This window comes from Gallus gallus, chromosome 1 (assembly GCF_016699485.2).
Source record: "Gallus gallus isolate bGalGal1 chromosome 1, bGalGal1.mat.broiler.GRCg7b, whole genome shotgun sequence".
Lineage (NCBI taxonomy): Eukaryota > Metazoa > Chordata > Aves > Galliformes > Phasianidae > Gallus > Gallus gallus.
Genome location: NC_052532.1, coordinates 175684009 through 175704307, shown reverse-complemented (window position 1 = coordinate 175704307; position 20299 = coordinate 175684009). Strand labels below are relative to the sequence as shown.

The window sequence follows — 20299 nt, the reverse complement described above, 5'->3', positions numbered from 1 at the left end:
CAGCTCCACTTTCATCCATTAATTTTCCATGCAAAGCTGTAAATGCAGAGGGGATTGTGAAAATAAAACAAAATGTTTGGAATAAAAATAATTTCTGGCTGCGAGTAACATGAACTCTCACTGTTCGTTTATGTATGGTTTGTTTTCTTAATCATTCTTGTCATAGACTCTTTGTTAAAGTTCAATGAATTGAGCCAGAGCTATTGCTATTTAAAATTATTTAAACAACAACAACAAAAAGACCCCGGCACCTTGAGATCACAAGTAGATAACATTGTTTCATAGAAAGGTGGTTAAGACAAAAAACTGTTTAAAAGATTCCTTAGCTCGGTATACTTGAGCCAAAGTGAAAGCTCTGGTCACTAATAGAGACGTAAAACTGGCAGATCGCCATATAACAAAGCCCGCTTCCAATGCTCTTCTCATAGTCCATGGCTGTATCAATCAACTCAGTCACTTATTTTAATAAAGATTCTCTTTTCTCATTCTGTCTAAAAGACAAATTCAGGTCTGCATGATGTGGAATGCACTGATTCAGTCAAGACTAGGAGATATAGCATTAGACTGTCCACAGATTTCAGTAGGAGACATATCTAATGTATTTGAGGAACTTCAACTTAACTTTAACTTTAAACCTTCCAGGCATCTTATTTAGAACTTGCATAATACAGATGATGTTCTTTTAAATTGTTAAAACTCAGAAAGACCCTGAAAAGTCCAATAAAACTCTACAGTTATGCTGTCCCTGTTTTGTTGTCATTTTAAGGGGTTTTATTAGAATATTTTATCAACATATCATTTTTCATTTAGGAAGAGATCTAGTGTGTATATGTTGGAAGTAATTGTTATCCTACCATGTAACCTCTGGAGAGGGAAATGCCTTCACTTTCATTGGCAAGCGATAGGATTTTCTTCCTGCTACAGCCTCCAGCATAGTTTTTCTTCGACGTTTCAAATTAATGAATCTCTTATCTTAAAGAAATAAAAGGAAAAAAGTGCACTCATGTTAACAATTTTCACTCTGAAAAAAAAAAAGAAGAGTTACTCTTCTAAAAAGAAGAGGAATCCAAATAAAAATGCTCTTTATTAATTTTATTGTTCCCACATGGCAACAGCAAGATTAAAACCAACTCTTCTAAAGAGAAGAATGCCACAAATATAAAAGAAGCTGAGGTGCAATTCCCAAGCCATGAATCTACGTAGAGAAGATACACTCTAGTCAAATTCACACTGTGCTTCAGTCAAAAAAAAAAAAAAAAAAGAAAGAAAGAAAGAAAAGAAAAAGTAGATGGTTCATGGTATACAGGAAGATGAACTAGATGAACAGATGATCTCTCCTCCCCTGAAGGCTGAGAATCAATGGATGTTCCAAAATAAAATGTTTGTTTGGAGAGGAATGAAGTGATCTTCAGAGAAATAGCAAAGGAAAAGACAGAAACTCTCTCTAGCATTGGTAAACAGCTGTTCTATCCAACAAACATATCTTTATCACTTCATTGGAACAACCTCAACCTGCTGGAATTCATTCTTTTCCAGTTGTATTGCCCCGTATTTCAAACTCTGATGAATTGGTAGATTTCATCAGAGGCGAAAAAACATATTTATAGAACACACTGAATTTTTTTTCCAAAATGCAATTAAACAAAATAAAATATATAAAATATGAAAAAAAAAATAGTGTCCTTTGATAGTATCTACAGCGCAATATTTATTCACATTATGGATTGGATATGTATACTGCATATGCATTAAATAAGTGCAATATTTGGTCATGTTTGCAGCATGCACTGAAAAGAACATGTTCAAGACAACTCAGTAGTTTAACTACATAAGTCAGGTTATACCTAAAGATACAACTCTGATTCAGCAAACCCTTATTCACATAGTCTTTTTCCAATATGAGTATCCCATAGATGAGGCTGTTTACACAAATAAGAGTTTACAGACTAGCTTCAATAGCTCCAGCTTCTCTGACTTGTTTCAGCTTTGTGAATGGTTTAGTAGCTGTATTCTCCAGGTAGAGCTAGTGTATCTGTTTCTTCTTCATGTTTCAAAGGGAGCAGTGGAGCAAGTACTGCAGAAGAGGAACTGGAACTGCCAGAACTGTCAGATTGAGAACAGGGTATCTATCACAGTTCTTAGCAGGAATGGGTGATCAAACTAAACACTAATGCGTCTATTGCCAACAAAACAAAACAGCCATGGAATAAAAGGCATGTATTTTCACTGAACTCCCTCCTCTTCTACCTATGATGGCCAGGCTAGAAATTTATTTCCACCTTTTATCAAGATAAAAAGCTAATGTGTGACTGAACTTGGTAAGTAAGCATTCACTGTTCTACACATTCTAGGTATTTCTTACCATAAACTATGACTGTTGTGTTGACTAATTTGTTTGAGGGTCCACTCTTCACATGGCAGGCGTACTGGCCTTTATCAATATCACGAACTTTGTCAATAACAAGAATACTGTAAAAAACATTGGCTTCTCTATTCTTCTGGTCAATGCGCTGTGTTACAGAACCTCTCTTCATAGCCTGTTAAAGTAAAAATTAATGTTAAAGAGCTGAATCAAATTTTCATGAATATTATGATTTTTAATTGGCTCTTCTGCCACCAAGTTTTAAAACAACACATATTCAGACCCTTTTGAACAGGACAAACCTGAAAAGGATGCCTAAAATTTCCAGAGAATCAACAATAAAAATAGAAAGTGACTTTATCTGGCAATTCCTTCTTACTTCCATTTAAGTTGTAGTATCCAAACTCCTTTCCAGATGAAGACCAACTCATCTGCACAGCCTGCCACAGTAATGGGCTCAGCTCCCCACCACTCCTCACCCAGCATTGCTCATGAAAAACCCAGAGCTGGTACATGAAAGGCAGTACACAGCTTGGCAGACATACAGAAAATGAGGGCTTTGACACAAGAAGGGGAGAATTCTGGAAACACTGTAGATGGAGAAGTGACAGAGAAGATTTGGCAAAGGAGTAACAGGGTGGAACTGAAGATAACGTGAAGCTGAGGAGTTATTTCCTGCAACTCTCCCTCAGCCTTTGGCCTCAAAGTTTATTTAACCCAGGACATTGTTGTGGTCTTATAAACGCCGAACACCCTTCAGTTACCGTCCAAATAAAACCCAAGCAGAGTTTCACAAGTGTGGTGCTATGCTAAGGCTTGGTAAGGCAACAGTGATCAAATCTAATGTATTTGGAGCATATCTTGTTGCTAAGTTCTTTACTTCTGTGGAGAAAAAATGCCAAGCAAAATGTCTACAACATGCAAGAAATTATTGCATTAATCTTCCCTATGTAATGTATTCATAATTTTAGCTTGTGATTAGACACAATGAGTGACATAATAAATGATCAAGACTTGAATCATCAGCATAAATCAAACTGACATGAAAGGAATGGGAGTTGTAAACCTTAAACTAATGTCAAATTTCTTATCAGCTTTACATGAACTCCTGGCAGTTATTCTGTAAGTGACAAATATTTATGAGGATGCTCCCAACGTGATGGGAGGAGAAGCACATTCAAGATTATTCCTGTAGTTGTCAAAACAAGTGGATTGTTCATGTGACACTTAACAAATGAGATTTTGGCTAGCTAAATCAAAATATCTTTTCTAAACATGCCTGAGTCAGGTGCCTGACTGTCTGCCAGTCTTTGAAATGAATGTGTTAAGAAAGACAGCCTCAACGAAAATTTTCAGTCGCAAGAGAGAGTCCCTGACTGGGAGCGGGTGATAAATTTCTATCATTTCCTCAGGTTGGAAAGAAGCTTCCAGGGATGAAAGAATTCTAGTGCTCACTCGTGATTATGCAATACAGCAGAGTACATTGTGTAAACATGTTTACTTATTCAATTAACCACCAGAAAGAAAAGAGCGGAAAAAAATCTTAAAAGCCATGTCAGCAAGGGTCACAGGGATGGTATGCGAAACATGGCAAGCATTTTGAGGCAGAATTCTTCCTGGGATGTGAGATGCAGTGTGATCTATGGGAACCCCTCATTACTCCCTTTCAGCCCCAGCACTCACCTCCCCAGGATAAGTCCACGTCATTTGCACGCGGGTGTTCCAGGCTGCCTTGACAGTGCAGTTGATTGCCAGGCTGTCTCCCTTCAGCAGCTTGACAAGGCGTGGGGTGCTTAACTTAATGTCAAAAATTGTGTTGGCTGCACATCATGAAGAAAAGGAGAATTCAGAAACATCCCCAGGGCAGACTGCCTTCCAAAAGAGGGGGATCGGGGAAGGCCACTTACTCTCTCGGTGCGTTAGGTACTTCGTGCTATACTTGTGCCCACCGATGGTTGTCTCACAGCTCAGGAGCCCTATGAATCTGTAGGTTGCCTCAGGTATTCTGAAGCCTCTCATGTTGTCCCAGATTATCGTTTTGCCATCAGGAATTAAGGTTTCTCTGGGAATCTAAAAGTGGCAAGCATACATCATAAAAACAACTTATCCTCATGCCATGCTCTAATCAAAACAATCTCCAAAAAAAGGAGTGGGAAGTAAAAATAATGTCAATCAAAGTAGAAAGGATGACATTTAATTATGCAGATTTTTCAAGTCACATTTTCATCACAAAGTAGAGGAAAAAATCTGAGTGAAGAATGTGAATGTTTTATTTGTTTCCAAGAATTCATTATTTATAACAGGATGTAATTTATGACACAATAGATTGACACTATCATTAGCCTCAGTGCTTGGGCTGATATTCTGCTGGCTTCCAGTTGGCAGCAAAAGTGCTCCTCTTGGAGAACCTTTGCAATTAAGTGTCCTGGTGTTACGACAGAGATACAAATACACATTTTTTTCGATGGCGGTGACAAATGGACTTGATTTGCTGTCATTCTGTGGCTTTAACAAATTCCTGGCAGGATTCAATCTGATCCGTCTCAGGTTTATACTGTCTAAAGGACTAGACTGTTAATAAAAAAAAAAAAAAGGCATAAAAAAAGAAAATACTTGTTCCAAAGCTGACACATCACAGAGCACACATCTCTCTGAGTCATCATATACAACATGAGCTCAAACTTCAAAGCCACGAAGCTTTCTCGGGTATGAAAAATACAATTCATACTCAGTGAGGAGAGTCCTATTGAGCAGTGATTTTGAAAGGACACCTTGAAACACTAAATAATTCCAGAGGAAAAGTGTTCAGCACATTCAAAATAATTGGCACTTCTAAGTCCCTCAGAAGTTAAGGACCCAGCAAGTAATTAGTGAAAAGCCATCAGATGTTTTATAAACTTATGACCTGAAGTCTAATGCAGACTAAAATATGGCTGTGTGGGATCGAGCGTCCACTTTGTCAGCAGAACAAGTGATATTTTTCTTTACCATTCTTTGATTTTTAAGCCCCATTTTAAGAAGAAATCAAAAAAATTTGGAAAGACAAAGTATGGCACAGGCACTGAGGCTCAGGCAACGTCTCTTGTTTTCACATCAATGCTTGATTGCCGTTACACAGCCTTATTGATGGAATAAATGCCACTATTTGGACAGAGATCAGACATCAATACAAAGCCTGGTTGCAAATCTACTTTCATAAAGCTCACTTTTATGGTGAAATTAACAAATTAACTGAAGCCCAACAATCTCTTCTGATCCCAGTCTCATGGCATCCCTCTCCTCACCTTCTTCCCTTTAATTTGAGCAGAGGACTTGTGTGCTGGCCAATTCTTTCTTCCTCCAGCCACAGCCAGTATGGGTGGCTGCCAGCTACCTGGTACCATCCTGCATGGTACAGTATCCCCCAAACACAGTATCTTCTGTGCTACCCACATAGTGTGCACCGCAAGCTGCCCTTGGACTCACCTCAACTTGTCTCAAGACATTTCCTCCAACAGAAACACATTATGAATCAAAGGAACAATAATTGCAGGGACCACAAAAGTGCTGAGGTAGAATTCTTTATCTTTACAACAGCTGATAAGATACTATAATAAGCACGCAAATCACAGGGGAAGTGTGCATTACACACACATAACTAAAGCCATTACATTATAGCCTGCTGGCTACCATTCAACCATATCTTGGACTCTAAGAACCCTTTTGCCATTCCTGTCTCGAAAGCAAATATCCAAGCTTTGGTTTAACTAGCTCATAATCATGCCTTCAAGAGCTTCAGCTAGATCTATCCTTCTCTGCTTCAGTGGAAGACAGTTTGAGCATACTCTTCCATATGTTTTCATATACATCAAGAAGATAGAAGAATCTCTCCAGATTGATGTTTCTTGGCAAACGCATTAACTCTATATTAAATAGTTACTTGATACTTCTCTTTCTTATCCGGCTCTCCTCTGCCACCCCACTGGTTCACGTGACCTGTCTCCCACTCTCATAGAAACATGCAGGGCTTGATTCTACCCTAAGCAGAAACAACGAGCCAAACATATGGCATTGTGATTACATGGTGTTGTGATTGCACGGGACAGAGGATCTTAGAACCACAGAGTAGCTGAGGTTGGAAGGAACTCTGGGGACCACCTGGTTCACACCCTGCCAAAGCAGGGTCCAGCAGCTCAGGGCCATGCCACAGAGCTTGGACACTCATTCACCACTGGCCAGGAGGTCCATGGAGCGACACTGTGCTGGAACATAACAATCTCCACTGAAGCAGGAGAGGATAAAGCCAGCTGAAATAACAGGTTACAGATGGACACCAGCAGATAGTCAGAGACATTCAAAGAAGCCATTTGTTGTGACGGCTGCAGTAAACGTGGAATTTACTGTCTATATACTTAACTGTATATGCCACAATGCTGTGAATCCCAGTGCAGCATTGGCCTTCTATCTTTTTTATTTCAAACTAGACGTCAATGAATTTTGGCACAGGCTGTGCCTCCTTTGCTCGATACTAGCCACTGATATATTTTGTGTGTACAAAGGGGCATTAACACAGTACTACCACAAGGGTTTGCATATGTACATATGCTCAAGAGTACATAGTCAGTGTGTGATTCCCCATGTATGTAAAGGCAGACTTTGTGGAAAAAAAACAGCTGAAAATAAAACAAAACATGTACATTTGAGTGTTGGATGTTTGTCCTTTCTTTCATCTTCTCCCCTTAGACCACTTTGGGAAGGATGAGGTGAGATTATTAAGAGTCAGACTGTTCAGATGTGTGGCTCTCAACATCTTTGGATAATTATTATTCTCTCTTTTTGTTCCGTTTATTTTACACCAAAATATATTTAGTTCTGTTCCTGCGAATGGTGTTGCTGACTTTATGACAGAGAATCCAAAAGGGGAGTAAACAGAGGATCAAACCATCGTACCAAAGGGGATGTTTTGTCCATTTAGCAAGACAAGTTTAAATGAAGAAACAAGAGAAGTGCATACCTTAGTTGCAATAAGTTTTATCTTATTTTAGGAAATTTGAATGAGGTTGTTCGAATCATATTGACAGGAATAATGGTTTCAGAAGCTGTGGATATCTCTATTAAGCCGAAGGTCAAAACCATCAATTGATTTCACCATTTCATCATACGGTGAGGTAGAGAAAGGACTACCAGCTACTGCAGATGTAGATTGTAATAGGACCTGAAAGGCTGTTTTGAAATAGGAATGAAAAGCTCAATCCCCATTTCCTTCCTCATTTTTAAGACTCCTATGTTGCATACAATTGTCATGCTATACAATGCAATTCGTACAAACATTCAGCCTGGATGTTAGAATAACAGAATATCTCAAAAATGATGAGCAATGTAAAGATGCAGTTTTTGTAATAAAGTCACTTGTAGTGTTGAAAATGGATTATATACCTTTCCTATATGGTCCACTACAACTATAAGGTAGCACTGCACAGGAACAAGGCGCTGGGAGGTAATGTTCATGCGACTTTACCCATGAGTCCTTTCAAAAGAGAGACATTACAAAAAGTATTCCATATTTTGACTCCCTGGCAATATGAAATGCAGAATTTAAGGAATCCAATGCTGGGATTTTCTTTTCAGCTCCAGCGGATTGCATTATGGGGACAATGGCTTCTTCCTTTAATGCTAAATGGAAAAAAATAGATCAGCTTTTGCCAGCTCTCCAGAAGCAATGTGCTAGCAGATGGGAAATGCATTTAGCACATCTCTTAATTGTAATGCGAGGAAAAACTTGCTGGAATCTTCACACACGAATGTCACAGATGATAAATAAAGTAAGATATGATGTAATGCATTGTAATTTACATACTTCAGGAAATTCTGGGAACATATCTCTTTTTCCTGGAATGCAAAACATGTAAGCAACCGATCCTTTCTTTCAATATTTGGCTCCACCTCCTCTTTCTCCTTCCCAGAGTATTACATCTGGTTTTGATGGTGGAAAGATGCATCATCACCACAACCCCAATCTAAGGGCAAGCTGATAGAAGAGAGTGGATATGTCTCAACCTCCTCCAAATAAGGAGAACGATTTGCTTTTTAGATTGTTTCATAAGATGAGAACTATGAGGGGAATTTTCTCAGCTAGAAACTTAATATGCTGAGATTTCAGATGCAGCACCACAGTGCCCAGATAAGTCCTCACTTTACATCATGCATCCTGCAGAAAGTCAATTCCTATTCACTTGTGATTCTATAGCCACAGAGTCTTCTGCACCATCCATCTCTGGTACAGGTCTTGCTAGTGTGTGCATATGCATGCATGTGTGTATATGTGTGCAGTCACATTACTCGGGAATTACTTTCTTTTCTCTGCATTAAGCTTGCTTTCAGCAATTGCGTGCTATTCTACTATGAAATAAGTAAGTTGCTATCTCATAAAAGTGCTGATCATTGGTTCCACTATGTATAGAACTAACTCCATATATATATATATATATATATACATATTTAGAAACATCACTGGCTCCTCCACATGATTTTTAGGACAAACAAAAGAACTCTAAAAAAGAAGCACCATTCTCTGTGCCAGTATTATGCACTTTACTACATGCATGCAGTCACTTAACTCTCCATGTAGCTCTTAAGCAACTTAGGAAAGAAATACAAAAAATGTTCAGACTTTCTGTAACTGTACCCACCATCTCAAATCCTGAACAGATTTCCCTACAAAGAGAAGTCGTCTGCTGTTTGATAAGTGCATTTGGACAAAAAAGTAAGAAGTAAAGTTGAAGGGGAAAGGAAAACTTGAAGAAATGCCCTATGCAGACCCAGCACATCTCCAGGCTGTCCCAGCAGACAGGAGGAGAGGGAAGAGGAGAAAGGCCAGAGGAAAAGAAGGGAAGAAATCTCTTCTCTGAACAAGAAATTTCCCCAGGTCTTAAGAAACCTTTGACTTCAGAAGTTAAACTTCTTAGTAAGAATGGACCTCCAATAAAATTGAACAAAACACTAGAGTTTAGAAAACTCTCATCCAAAGTAAGAGATCTGATTAAGCACTTTTTTGAGATATGAGACCAATCTGCCTGAGTTGAAATACTTCTAAACATGCTGACACCCAGAAATCTATTTAAAGAACACTAAATAGTTGAAATAGTTGAAAATCTCCACAATAGTTCTGAACAACAACAACAAAATGCAGTATTCACATCAACAAGAACACCATCGGAGTATGCTTGGATTGCAGTACCTTTTTTAACGTGACAGCAATGTTCGGTGCTGTGACTCTGCAAGGAATGATCATTTCTTTTCCCACAGTCATGTGTATTATTTTAGGTATATCACTGTGCATCTCTACAAATGGATTGCTTGTATCTGCGGGAAAAGAAGAAGAAAAAGAAAAGGTTAATATATGAATTCCATGAGTGTATGGAAATAGTAACAACCTGGAAAGATCCAATCAATCCCATTTATAATGAAAAGTCCTCAAATTACTCTTCTGCTTACTTTTATCTAAACAACTAGAGTAAAACATGACTGAATGCTTGCAAATACATTTATCTCTGAACGTCAGCACCAGTACTTCGGTACCTCCTTTAAAATGTAGGGGAGTTCGCATACATTTTTTCTCATTACAACATCGTATCTACTGCCAGAAGATGTCTTTCCTTCTTCAAGGTGCTTCAGGAGAAGCAGTTATGAGATATAAGCTGAAATTCACTTATCAGGAAACATTTACACAAGAGATGTTCATGCTCTCAACACCGAAAATTGATGGCAGAAAATAAAATCACCAAAAACAACACGCTGACTTTGCTAGAAAGACCCTATTGTTCATCCATATTTCCAGCCACATACTCTCAGAATATAGGCTAGCAAGAGTTAACTATTCTTCTCCTTCCCACTATCACAATACCTATATATCTCTTTTGTGATAGGGAAAATGCCAGGAAAGCATTTATTTCATTCAACTCAATAATGAAAGCTTGGCAAAATATTTTACCGTCCCTCAAACAATCTCCTTAACAAAGGGCATTGTCATAAATAGCTTGCACTGGGAATAAGGAACACTGCTGCTGCTATTGTTTGAACCAGTTAACAAAGAGGGGCTCGAGCCGCCGGCTCTGGCTCCAAATCTTCTTTGCAGGTGTTGAGACGTGAAGGTTTGGTTTGCCTCAAAGTGCAGAGAGACTGCCTCCAAATTCATGTAAGTTTTGGCTTTTAACTCTTGAAAAAGTGGAACACTTAGATCTTAGTTTCATGCTTATCTATGGCTCCAATGTTTTTTCAGGCAAATCCTATTATTTTCACTTAGTCAAAAGCCATACAAATAACAATGGAAATCTTTCTTGGAAAAGAAATGAGTAAAGCCAGCAAGAATTGACCCTTTACAAAGCCTTAAACTGTAACGCTACCAGAACTTTGCATATTGACCTATGTTCACTTAAGTAGTTCTTTAAATGCGTTGCCTTTTCTTCTCCTTCATAAGTATGATCTGCACTTCCTACTGTCATAATACTGTTCTGCCCTTAAGATCTTCTTTCTTATGATATGCAAAAATACTTTTGTTAGAGACGTATAATAGAAAGAGAAGCAAATTCTACCCTAATATGTATCAGGGAGAATCCCAAGGTCAGGTATCTGAAGTATATCCCAGGATGTTGAAAAAGTTTTCCCAAAGAGATTTTGTGAATTTGTAACCTATATTTTATGAAATGAGACTATCACAATGCTTCATTTAGTAATAGGTGTTAAACATTCGCAGAGATCGCAAAAGGAACTTGTGAGTAACAGAGGATGCGTATGTAATAAAAAGTACTCTAAGGATGTGCTAGGCTAATTTCCTTTGCAATATGATTCAAGGAAAGACCAAGAATGAACCTGTATGTAGCATGGCAAAAAGACCTTTTTTTGTTTTTTCATGGGTCACAGCCATGGAAGAGGTCACCTGTCCCTTAACATCAACAGAAAAAGATTTACTGCTCCCCAAAGACTTGTTCGTCTTTGTCATAAAATCAAGAGCTCCAGCTCCAAACCAGCAAGCTCTGCAAAGTACTTTCCTGTATGATAATCTCCAGATCATTCCAAGAGTGAGGAAGAGCTGCTCTGGAGATTAGCGGTGCTGTCTGCAGACATAGTGTCACCACTGACTGATGCCAACAGAGAGGCCATGGGGGCTGTGCAGTTTAGACCTCGCAGGATTCCTGTCCATCCAAAATCAGGGACAGGAAATGAGCACAAAACACCATGTTTAGGCTTTTTTTTTCCCTTTTCCAATAGCAACGCACATTCACATTTGGAGAAGTCAATGAAGTGCTGTATTAAAGTCAACAGAATGCCCTGGCTCCTCTAGGTAAGCTTCAAAGCTTGGTGACAGCCTTCCCCGGTAAGTTCCTGCAGTGGCATGCCAAGGCACAGGGACACCAGAAGCCGACTCCATGCCCTATGATTCGCGTGCAGAGCTCCCATTGACATCACTGGGACTTCCGCCATGGGCCGGAGGGCAATTGATGGCCCCAAGTGCTCCAAATGCCTTCCTGCTTTTGATTAAAAGGAATACACATCATGTTTCCTAGCACAGTTTTGTTTTCATAATGAGTGTGGAGGCTTTTCCTGATTACCTTTGATTTTATTCTCCTTCCGTCTTAATGGCCATTAGGGGATACTCAGTACTTTAAGACAGGACCTGCTGCAGGGTCTCCCAGCATGGAGCAGGCAGAGCTGAACCCACAGCTCCTGAACAGAGTACACCAATGACATGGAGTTCCTTCTCTCACTTATATAATAGCACATCTTGCTTTTTTTTTCTTCTTTCCCTCCCATCACATCTTTATCTAGAGCCAGTGGCTACCACTACATTTCCTCCCAATTCCTTCCTGCAGGGAGGTAAATGCCATATTTCCCCTTCCTTGGGAGTTGGCTGGGAGCATATCTGGGATGACCTAAACTCCTGCCAGTGTTATTCTGAGCCAGCTCCACATACTTTGAGGTTCTGAAAACTCCAAACATAAAATAGTCTGCCCAGGGAAGTGGTGGAGTCACCATCCCTGGAGGTGTTCAAGAAATGAGTAGATGTGGCACTGAAGGATGTGGTTTAGTGGGCATGGTGATGATGGGTTGGCAGTTGGACTTGATGGTCTTTTCTAATCCCAGTGATTCTATGAAAAGGAACATCATGGATCAACCAGTCTTAAAGACTACTTCTGAGTTCCACATTCAACTCCATTGGGGTCTGGAATACAACTAAGTGAGTTGATCTTGATGTTTGAGGTTTTGTTCGTTTGTTTCGCTTCAGAGTTGCTTGCAAGGGTAGCAAAGTGAAGGATGGATAGCCAAAATCTTTATGTATGCTAAAGGTTGCTTTAAATGTCACTTTATATTTTCAATGGTGCCTGTAATTAATGACTGTGTAGTGGTTTGACTGTGTTCCTTACAATACCTCTCACTTACAATCAACATGAAGCCACAATGAACAGTCATGAAATCATGAAATCTGAAGGTCACTTGCTATATTGTTAAAGAATATAAATAGCTTTTTACAAAGCTGGTTGGCAGCCAGATACAAAGTTGATAAGAAGCTTAATACAAGCAATATTATGTCTGACATCACTAACCTGTCTAGGCTATTCACGGGGTTTGCACAAGCAACCAATTTAGCCAACACTGAAATGTCAGATTCAGAAAAGATGGTGAGGTTCTTTATTTTCACATGCTTCAGCAACTGTGCCTGTCTTTGTTTTGTTTTTAATAATCTGAGCTATGTAAGTCAGAGTGCTCACACATTTGCAAGAAGAAAACTCTCTGCAGGAGTCTGAGCTCCTTGGAATCTGAAAGTTTGTCCTTCCAAAATACATACTTACACCTAGCTCATCATTAATGTTTTTTTCCAGGCCAAAAGAACCAAGTCTCCTCACATTTGCATAACAATCTTTTTCACTCATGCATATTCACAAAAGTATAGGCTCATGAACTTCACTAATCGTCCAGTTACTAAGTTCTCCTTTTCCTTTCTTGGGATTTACCTTGACTAGCTGTAGCTATCCTGACTGCATCAATAGAGTTGTTCAATGTAATTCAAGAACTTTTTCAGACTGGGAGTGGATCTCACCTCATTTACACATCTCAAATATAGACACCCCTCTCTGAGCTACATGGCCAAACCAGTCGTGGTTCGGTTCTGGAATGGGGACTGACCTCACCTGACCTGTTCTAGACATCTGTTTGAGGCTGAGATTAGTCATGCTCTAGGAAAGGCATCTACTTAATCTACTCACATGTAGTTGATTATGATCCTTAAGAAAAAGAAATCCCATTCTGTATGTGGATAAATATGGGAAGCGCAGTGCCTTTCTATAATATGGCCTTTTCTACTCTTGCCTTGCCTTAAACTGTAAAATTCTAAAACTTGAAGGAGGGAGATCATGGGCTATGAATTAATAAACATAGAAATCAAGAAAAGAAATAAAAAGAAAAAGGAAGGGAATACTTTATATCTGGAACACATTCAGACACAAAGCGTTGCTAGCATAATTGCAGTAATCTCTAGGCAGAGTTTGTTTTCCTATGGGGCTAGTTACACTATGCTTTCATCAACATAGGTCCATAACACACTTAAAAAGTGACTGCAGTACTTACACAAAAATACTCTCATCCACTTTAACCAGGAAATTTACACTGCAGTAATTACCATGTTCAGAAAGTTAATTCTAGAAAGGCCATTGGTCATTAGATCTTTTTTTCAGTTATATCCCTCCCTCACGATGGATCATCATGAAAATGGATTTCCATTTCAGTGGCAGCCATAAGCCCTGGTGAGGAAGTGAGACCTCAGAGAGCTGAGTGTGCCCCATTTGATGCTGCCAAAGCTCCTGAAACTCCTCTGTTCAACACAGTGAAGCACAGTGTGAAGTCCATGTAGACACAATGACACTATAGATGTATAGGTATTAGTGGTAATTTAGATAGGTGAGTCCGAGAAAGCTCAGTTTTCTAACAGGAACCTCATTAGTCACTAAAAATATGTCTATGTGCTCAGTACAGATGTAGCGCAGTTTAATCCCAACTAGTTTCCTTTTCATAACAGAGGTGCTATCATATCACTGACTCTGACAGTATAAGCCGGAAAGTACTGCTCATATGTTAGAACTGTGCCAAAAGCAAAGAAAGAAAAAGCACAAGTTTCAACAGCAGCAGGTTGTTTTATAGGTACATTACTTCTGAAGAAGGAAAAAGAAAAAGATGTTCTTCTTTAATGTTAACATTCAAGGTATTTTGTCTTGCTGCTGTTTCCATCTGAGTTATTCTGACTTTGAAGCTTCTCATCTTAGAGACCCTCTCGGGGAGCTATTGTGATGCCCCCCCCCCCCCCCCCCCCCCACCCCGTTCTGCAATGTACAACTTTTGGGGTTTCAGGAGTCGATCTACTCAACCTAAATGTTAAATCCACGGAGCTGGATCCAGCTAGCAGTCAACAACTGGATCTCCCAGAGAGACAGGACATGCTCTGCTGTGGCGGGATGCAATTCTAGAGCTTGAAAAGGCACTCAAAATCCCAGATATTTTGGTACTTCAGAGTCTTATATTTTGAAGCATTCAATAATGTTAAAGCCCTTCATTTTCGGCTGTCCAAATTGAGACTCATCTGAAGTCAAATATCCAAAATTAGTGGACATGTTTGATATTCCAGTCATCGGTAAGTACAAGCATAGCTCTCAGGACCTTTTGTTATCCAGCTCTGATTTGCCTCATTTGACTGAAATCCTCTCATAGGAAAACATCCCACCTAGGATTATCCTCAAGATCCTTCATCATGTCAGTGACGAGAAACATGTATCAGAAAGTACTTTTTTTTCTCTCTATTAAGCACAGAAACAGAATAGACAACTAACCTAGTACAGAGGTGTGATTTTAAAACAGAATATTTTAAGTGGTGCTCGACTGAAGTATCAGTAAATGTCTTTGCAAGGAAAAGTATGTGGCCAGAAACATGCACAGTGGGAGTGTGAGGAGAGAAAAGGAGGAGAAGAACTGTGACTAAGTGATGGGCTAATATCTGAAGTCAAGTACGACTTCACTTAAAAATCCTCTGCTGCAGTAGAATGAAAACATTGTTCTTGTATATTAATTGCTAAAGCTATCTTCATCACAGGAAGTAGCAACAATTAAACTTGAATCAAATTTTGTCCAAATTCCTGCAGCAATCTAAACTTGCTGTATCAATGTAATTGAACTTACTTGCTTTTCTCTGTTACATCATGGGAACGGGTGACCAAAGGCAAAGGAAGAAAGAGATGAGAGTAAAGAATGAAGAGGACTGGAAAAATTTGAAAAAGAAAGAAAAAGAATGAGCTTCAATGACTGGAGAAGAGTGTCTTGGAACTACGGGAATGAAGGCAGACAGAAAGAAAAGCCTTTAGCCACGTCCTTGGGGACATCTGTGTAGGTTTCAAAATAGCCTGCTCCTAGTCTGGGGTTTTTTAACTGTCTTTTTTACAATAGTCACTTTCCAAGTAGAAAACTGCCCGTGTCTTACTCCAGTGTATACAGTGAGAACTCATTACAAGTCTTTCCATTTCATTTACAGATTGCAATTGTTCAAGAAAACAAAGATAGGAGCAGTTTTGGGATCAGCACAGTGGAGAAATTGTCACAGAGGCTTATGTTTCATTTTGGACCTTTCCCATGGCTCGTGGTGGAAGTCAGGATATCAGCTTTCTTAGAACAAAATCCAAGGCTCTTGAGAAGCTTCATTTCCCTTGCCTGATGCTTCAATTCCTGAGCTGTGTGTGGTCAAGGGTTGCTGCAGCACTCACTCCACTGTGCAACTCAGTAGTGACCTCTCCAGCTGAAAGCAGGGTGGTGTCAGGACAAGCTCCTGAGCAAAATGTCACCAGCCTGCTGGTTCTTGCACACCCAAACGCTGCATTTCATCACTTCAGATATGTGTTAGTACATCCCAAGACATGTGGGATTTGCAGTTTCCTTCTCATCATCTCGCATCTCATTTTTGTCTGCAGAAGCTCACCTTCTGCTGTAGCACATCGTTCTCATTCCTGAACAAAAGGATTTACTGGATCTACTGTTTCTTTTTTTTTTTTTTTTTCCCCTTAATCCAGTTGATTTTCAGTATCACTCTAATTACGGAAATGAATAACATTGTTAAAACAATCAGTGATGACTTCCTGTACAAACAATATCAGCTTTCCTGATTTGGACCCTGTGTTTGTAAATAGCAACTATTTGTTCTCATCTGCAGCATGCTAAAACATGGGAAACAGGCACCTTGGGGATCCACATGGAGCTAATATGGGAAATGGACTGACACAACGTCCTGCCACAGGAAACAATACTAACCTAGGAGGGACCTGACTTTACAAATGTTTATTTCCTAGGCATCCAAAATCTTCTTTAAAATAAAACTAAACACAATAAAGATAGTCTTAACAGCATTTCACTATCCTCTTTGCTCTGCCGCTCAACTCAGGTAATTGAATTTCATGTTTGCTTACAGAAACGTTAACTTATATTAAGTGATTCCTTATTTTCTTTCCAGTGCTAATGCAACACTGATTAGACAGGGTTACTTTTGGTAGGAAGAGTCTTGTTTCTTTTCAATTTGCTCAACATTTCTCCCTGAAATAGTACCTTTCCTCACCTTGGGGCAGAGTGGGTCTTTTAACAGTCATTACATGAGCAGTTAGCTTGCAGCCTCCTTTGTCATCAGTAAATTACCAAACTCAGATATATACTTTGTGAGACACAATCAACATTTAAGTGTTAAGAAATTGTCTTTCAACCAAAAGTTTTGTCAAATTCCAAAAACTAAGATGCCAAAGATGTCTAAAGCTTGCTACAGGATAGTCCCTTCTACATTTTACTGTTTTTGGGCAGGAAAGGAAGGATGAAAGTACAGCCTAAAGGAATCTCAATGGCAATGTCAGTGCTTAATAGCCACTCTTGAAAAAAAAAAATCAAAATAACTATGGCACTCAGGCCTTCTGCTTTATCTTTAACAGATTTTTGGAGGGAGCCCAGGGGTTGTCCAAAAACTATTTATTTAATGACATACTTGTCTTCTGACACGTGAATTAGGCAGATTAACTGATTCACATGTATCTAATTGAGGTTCTCTTTTGGGTGCAAGGAAGCCACTCACAGCTCAGGAAGCAGTGAAGACTTAGGATGACCAACTGTGTCTTCAATTTCTAATAATTCAGAATCCAGAAAAATTAACATGTCAAACAGAAAGGAGACAATGAGAACATGAAGGAAACTCATATAATATAAAGTCGGTTAGCAGAGAGGTTCACAGTCATGGTCACAACTGTCCTTGCTCTTCTCACATCGTAAATGGAGAGGATTGTGGGTAGATCTCAACTAAAGTTAAGGTTGAAGGCAGGAGGTTCAAGGAGGTCCCATGGTGGGAAACTCAAAGAAATCATCCGAGAAAACTGTAAATTTTCCTAGGCAGGAGCAAATGTTGATTGCTAAAAGAATAACCTTCTACTTTCACCATGCCTTTTTTGATGCATCTGTCGTTGGATACCCAGTGAATTACAGGTAAGTAGTCGGGTGAGGAAAATACTACAGCGTATTCCAGATGAAACAGAGCTGGATGAACAGTATGAATTATTCACTAATTATCAGTAAGGCAACACACAATGATGGGGAGAACTATCTTATTTTCTGTCACTGTAGTGAGCAGTCCATTCGGTTCTGATTTTCCATAGCATCAGTCACACTCCTTGTGTCACAGACTGAAAACAAAGGCTAATTCACTCTGATGTGAACTCATTAGAAGCAGCAGACACATCATTTGGAAAAGTTCCAGTTGCACATTCTCTCTAACTCAGGCTTCCAAAATCTGTGAATCCTGATACCTCGTAGTAATCTGTTAACTTTTTGTTTTAAAAATTACGAAAAACTAAAATATATAATATAATGATAAAGCTAAAAGTTTTATAATTTCTTCTTTTACTGTTTTTCATTTTGAATTCAGCTGTCTTGAGAAGTGTCTGATTAATATCCTGGAAGAAGACAGGATCAGAAAGCAATTTCTGTTATAGCCTAGCTGACCTAATTCCAGCATTTCCCATATATTGCACAATACTTGTTTGCTGGACACAATTCTGTATTTATTTTGAATCCAATTATTCTAGATTTTTACAACTGGCGTAACATGAACTGCAGAGCACTTTTCTGAATGTGACTTGCATGCAAATCTTCATTTTCTGTAGCGTGAGAAAATTCAGTGATCTAGAAAGACAGCTTTGGCATCTTTCTGTCTAGAAATGTACAGTCTTAGGCAGGTTAAAGTGGACATTGCACCAGATAAATGGTTTTCGTCAGTCATCCTCTCATTAAGACATGATTTCACAAATTCACTTTTAGTGTACCTTCATGCGGAGCTCGAGTTACTCCAGGGGTCTGGTTGGCTTTGGTATTTTTCTTTCTTCATTTTATCTTAATTAATAAAACCCATTTTTGGAAGCTCTGACAAATCAGATTTTATACATAAATCAGTAAATTATCATGACATTTGTGAAGCTGAAAATATAATTCAAAATCCTACTATTTAAACATAGCTGATATGCATTTTTTTATCCATTTTGCTGCACTGAAAAAAATAAAGTACTAAGAAGCATTAAAAAAGCCCACGGTCTTACCATTGATAAATACGTAGACTATAGATTCCCTCTTCTTTTTCACTGGACTTGTTGGGTATCTGCAGCTATATCTTCCAGTGTCATTTGCTTGAGTTCTGCTCAAGGTCAGAGTGCTGCAGAACTGTGTCCCGTTCCTTCCACAGGCATACTTAGTTACATTCAGCCTTTTGCTGTCCTTACTTAGAGCTTCAGGCAAAGACCATGAATGAAGCATTTCCCCCCTGCAAATACAGATAAGGAAGCAGAAACAATTATGTTGGGCTGCAGTGATACAGCTCCAGTTCCCGAGCTTTCTGTTTTATTATATTAGGCTATTTCTGGGGTTCTCTTTTATCTTGTTTTCCAAAAACAACAACAGAAACAACAAAGAACTACTAAACAATTGCCATTGAAGTTCACACTCCCCACCTTTCCCCACACCATAAGGTTTCTTTTTTTTTCTTTTTCTTTTTTTTTTAATTTCAGCTACCAAAGAAAGTAAGAAAGAAAGAAAGAAAGAAGGAAAGAAGGAAAAAGAAGAAAAAAAAAGTATCAGGTATATGAACTCCCAGCCAAATTACGATAAGCCAGCTCAGCTGGTTACCTGCATGTGAGATTTAAAGTCTGGCCTGCTTGAACGACGTGCTGTCTGCCATTCACGCTCAGCACAGGAACTTTCAATTTTGATCCTGAAGTCGATCCTAGAAAACCAAAGAAGAAAGGCATTAGCAATGACAAATCATCCAGCTCCAAGTCCACTCACATTTAGGATGCTATACTGGAAGGAGAAAGCAAAGCAAAGGCAGTGCCTCCCTCACCACACATACTCCTTTCCTCTGGACAAAATCATGCTGCTCTGACTCAAGACTTGCATCCTTCCCAGAAAGAATTACTCAGGAAAGAAAGAAGACATGGAAGCAGCGCAAGATTTGGTCAACCATTTTATTCTCAAGTTGTTCATTGAGCGAACTGCGAAGAAAGCTCAGGACCCTGGGGCTGCACAATGAAGCAGGGAAGTGTGTCCTCCAGCACTGCTGGCTGTGTTTCCTTAGGAAATGCTGCAATGGCAGCCTCTTGAATAGTTGGCCACTACCAGACATTGACCTCTGAGATCCCGAACTCTCACTCAAACACCTCACTGTAAAGCTGAGACTGCTTTGGAAGAAGGCAAAGGGGATTTAGGACCTTCCCTTCCTGTCTCTGAAGGTCACAGCGCTGTCACACTACAGTCCCTCACTCGCTGCAGGCTTCGTTAGGTAAAGTGGAGCCAAAAGACAACTGGACAGCTCTACAGCAAATTTTAAGAAAAAGTACCAGACTTGCTGCT

The 20299-nt window shown here is 39.2% G+C and overlaps 1 protein-coding gene across 1 annotated transcript in view; it reads right to left on the bottom strand.

Moving 5' to 3' along the window:
* The window catches only part of FLT1 (fms related receptor tyrosine kinase 1), a 103393-nt gene that overhangs the window by 69277 nt on the left and 13817 nt on the right, over positions 1-20299 (bottom strand). The window contains exons 2-8 of the mRNA NM_204252.2: positions 19577-19673; positions 18994-19214; positions 9579-9703; positions 4270-4432; positions 4046-4182; positions 2363-2537; positions 855-972 (exon numbers count right to left, since the gene is read on the bottom strand). Of these exons, the coding sequence (NP_989583.2) occupies positions 855-972; positions 2363-2537; positions 4046-4182; positions 4270-4432; positions 9579-9703; positions 18994-19214; positions 19577-19673 (1036 nt within the window). The remainder of the gene's footprint in view (positions 1-854; positions 973-2362; positions 2538-4045; positions 4183-4269; positions 4433-9578; positions 9704-18993; positions 19215-19576; positions 19674-20299) is intronic.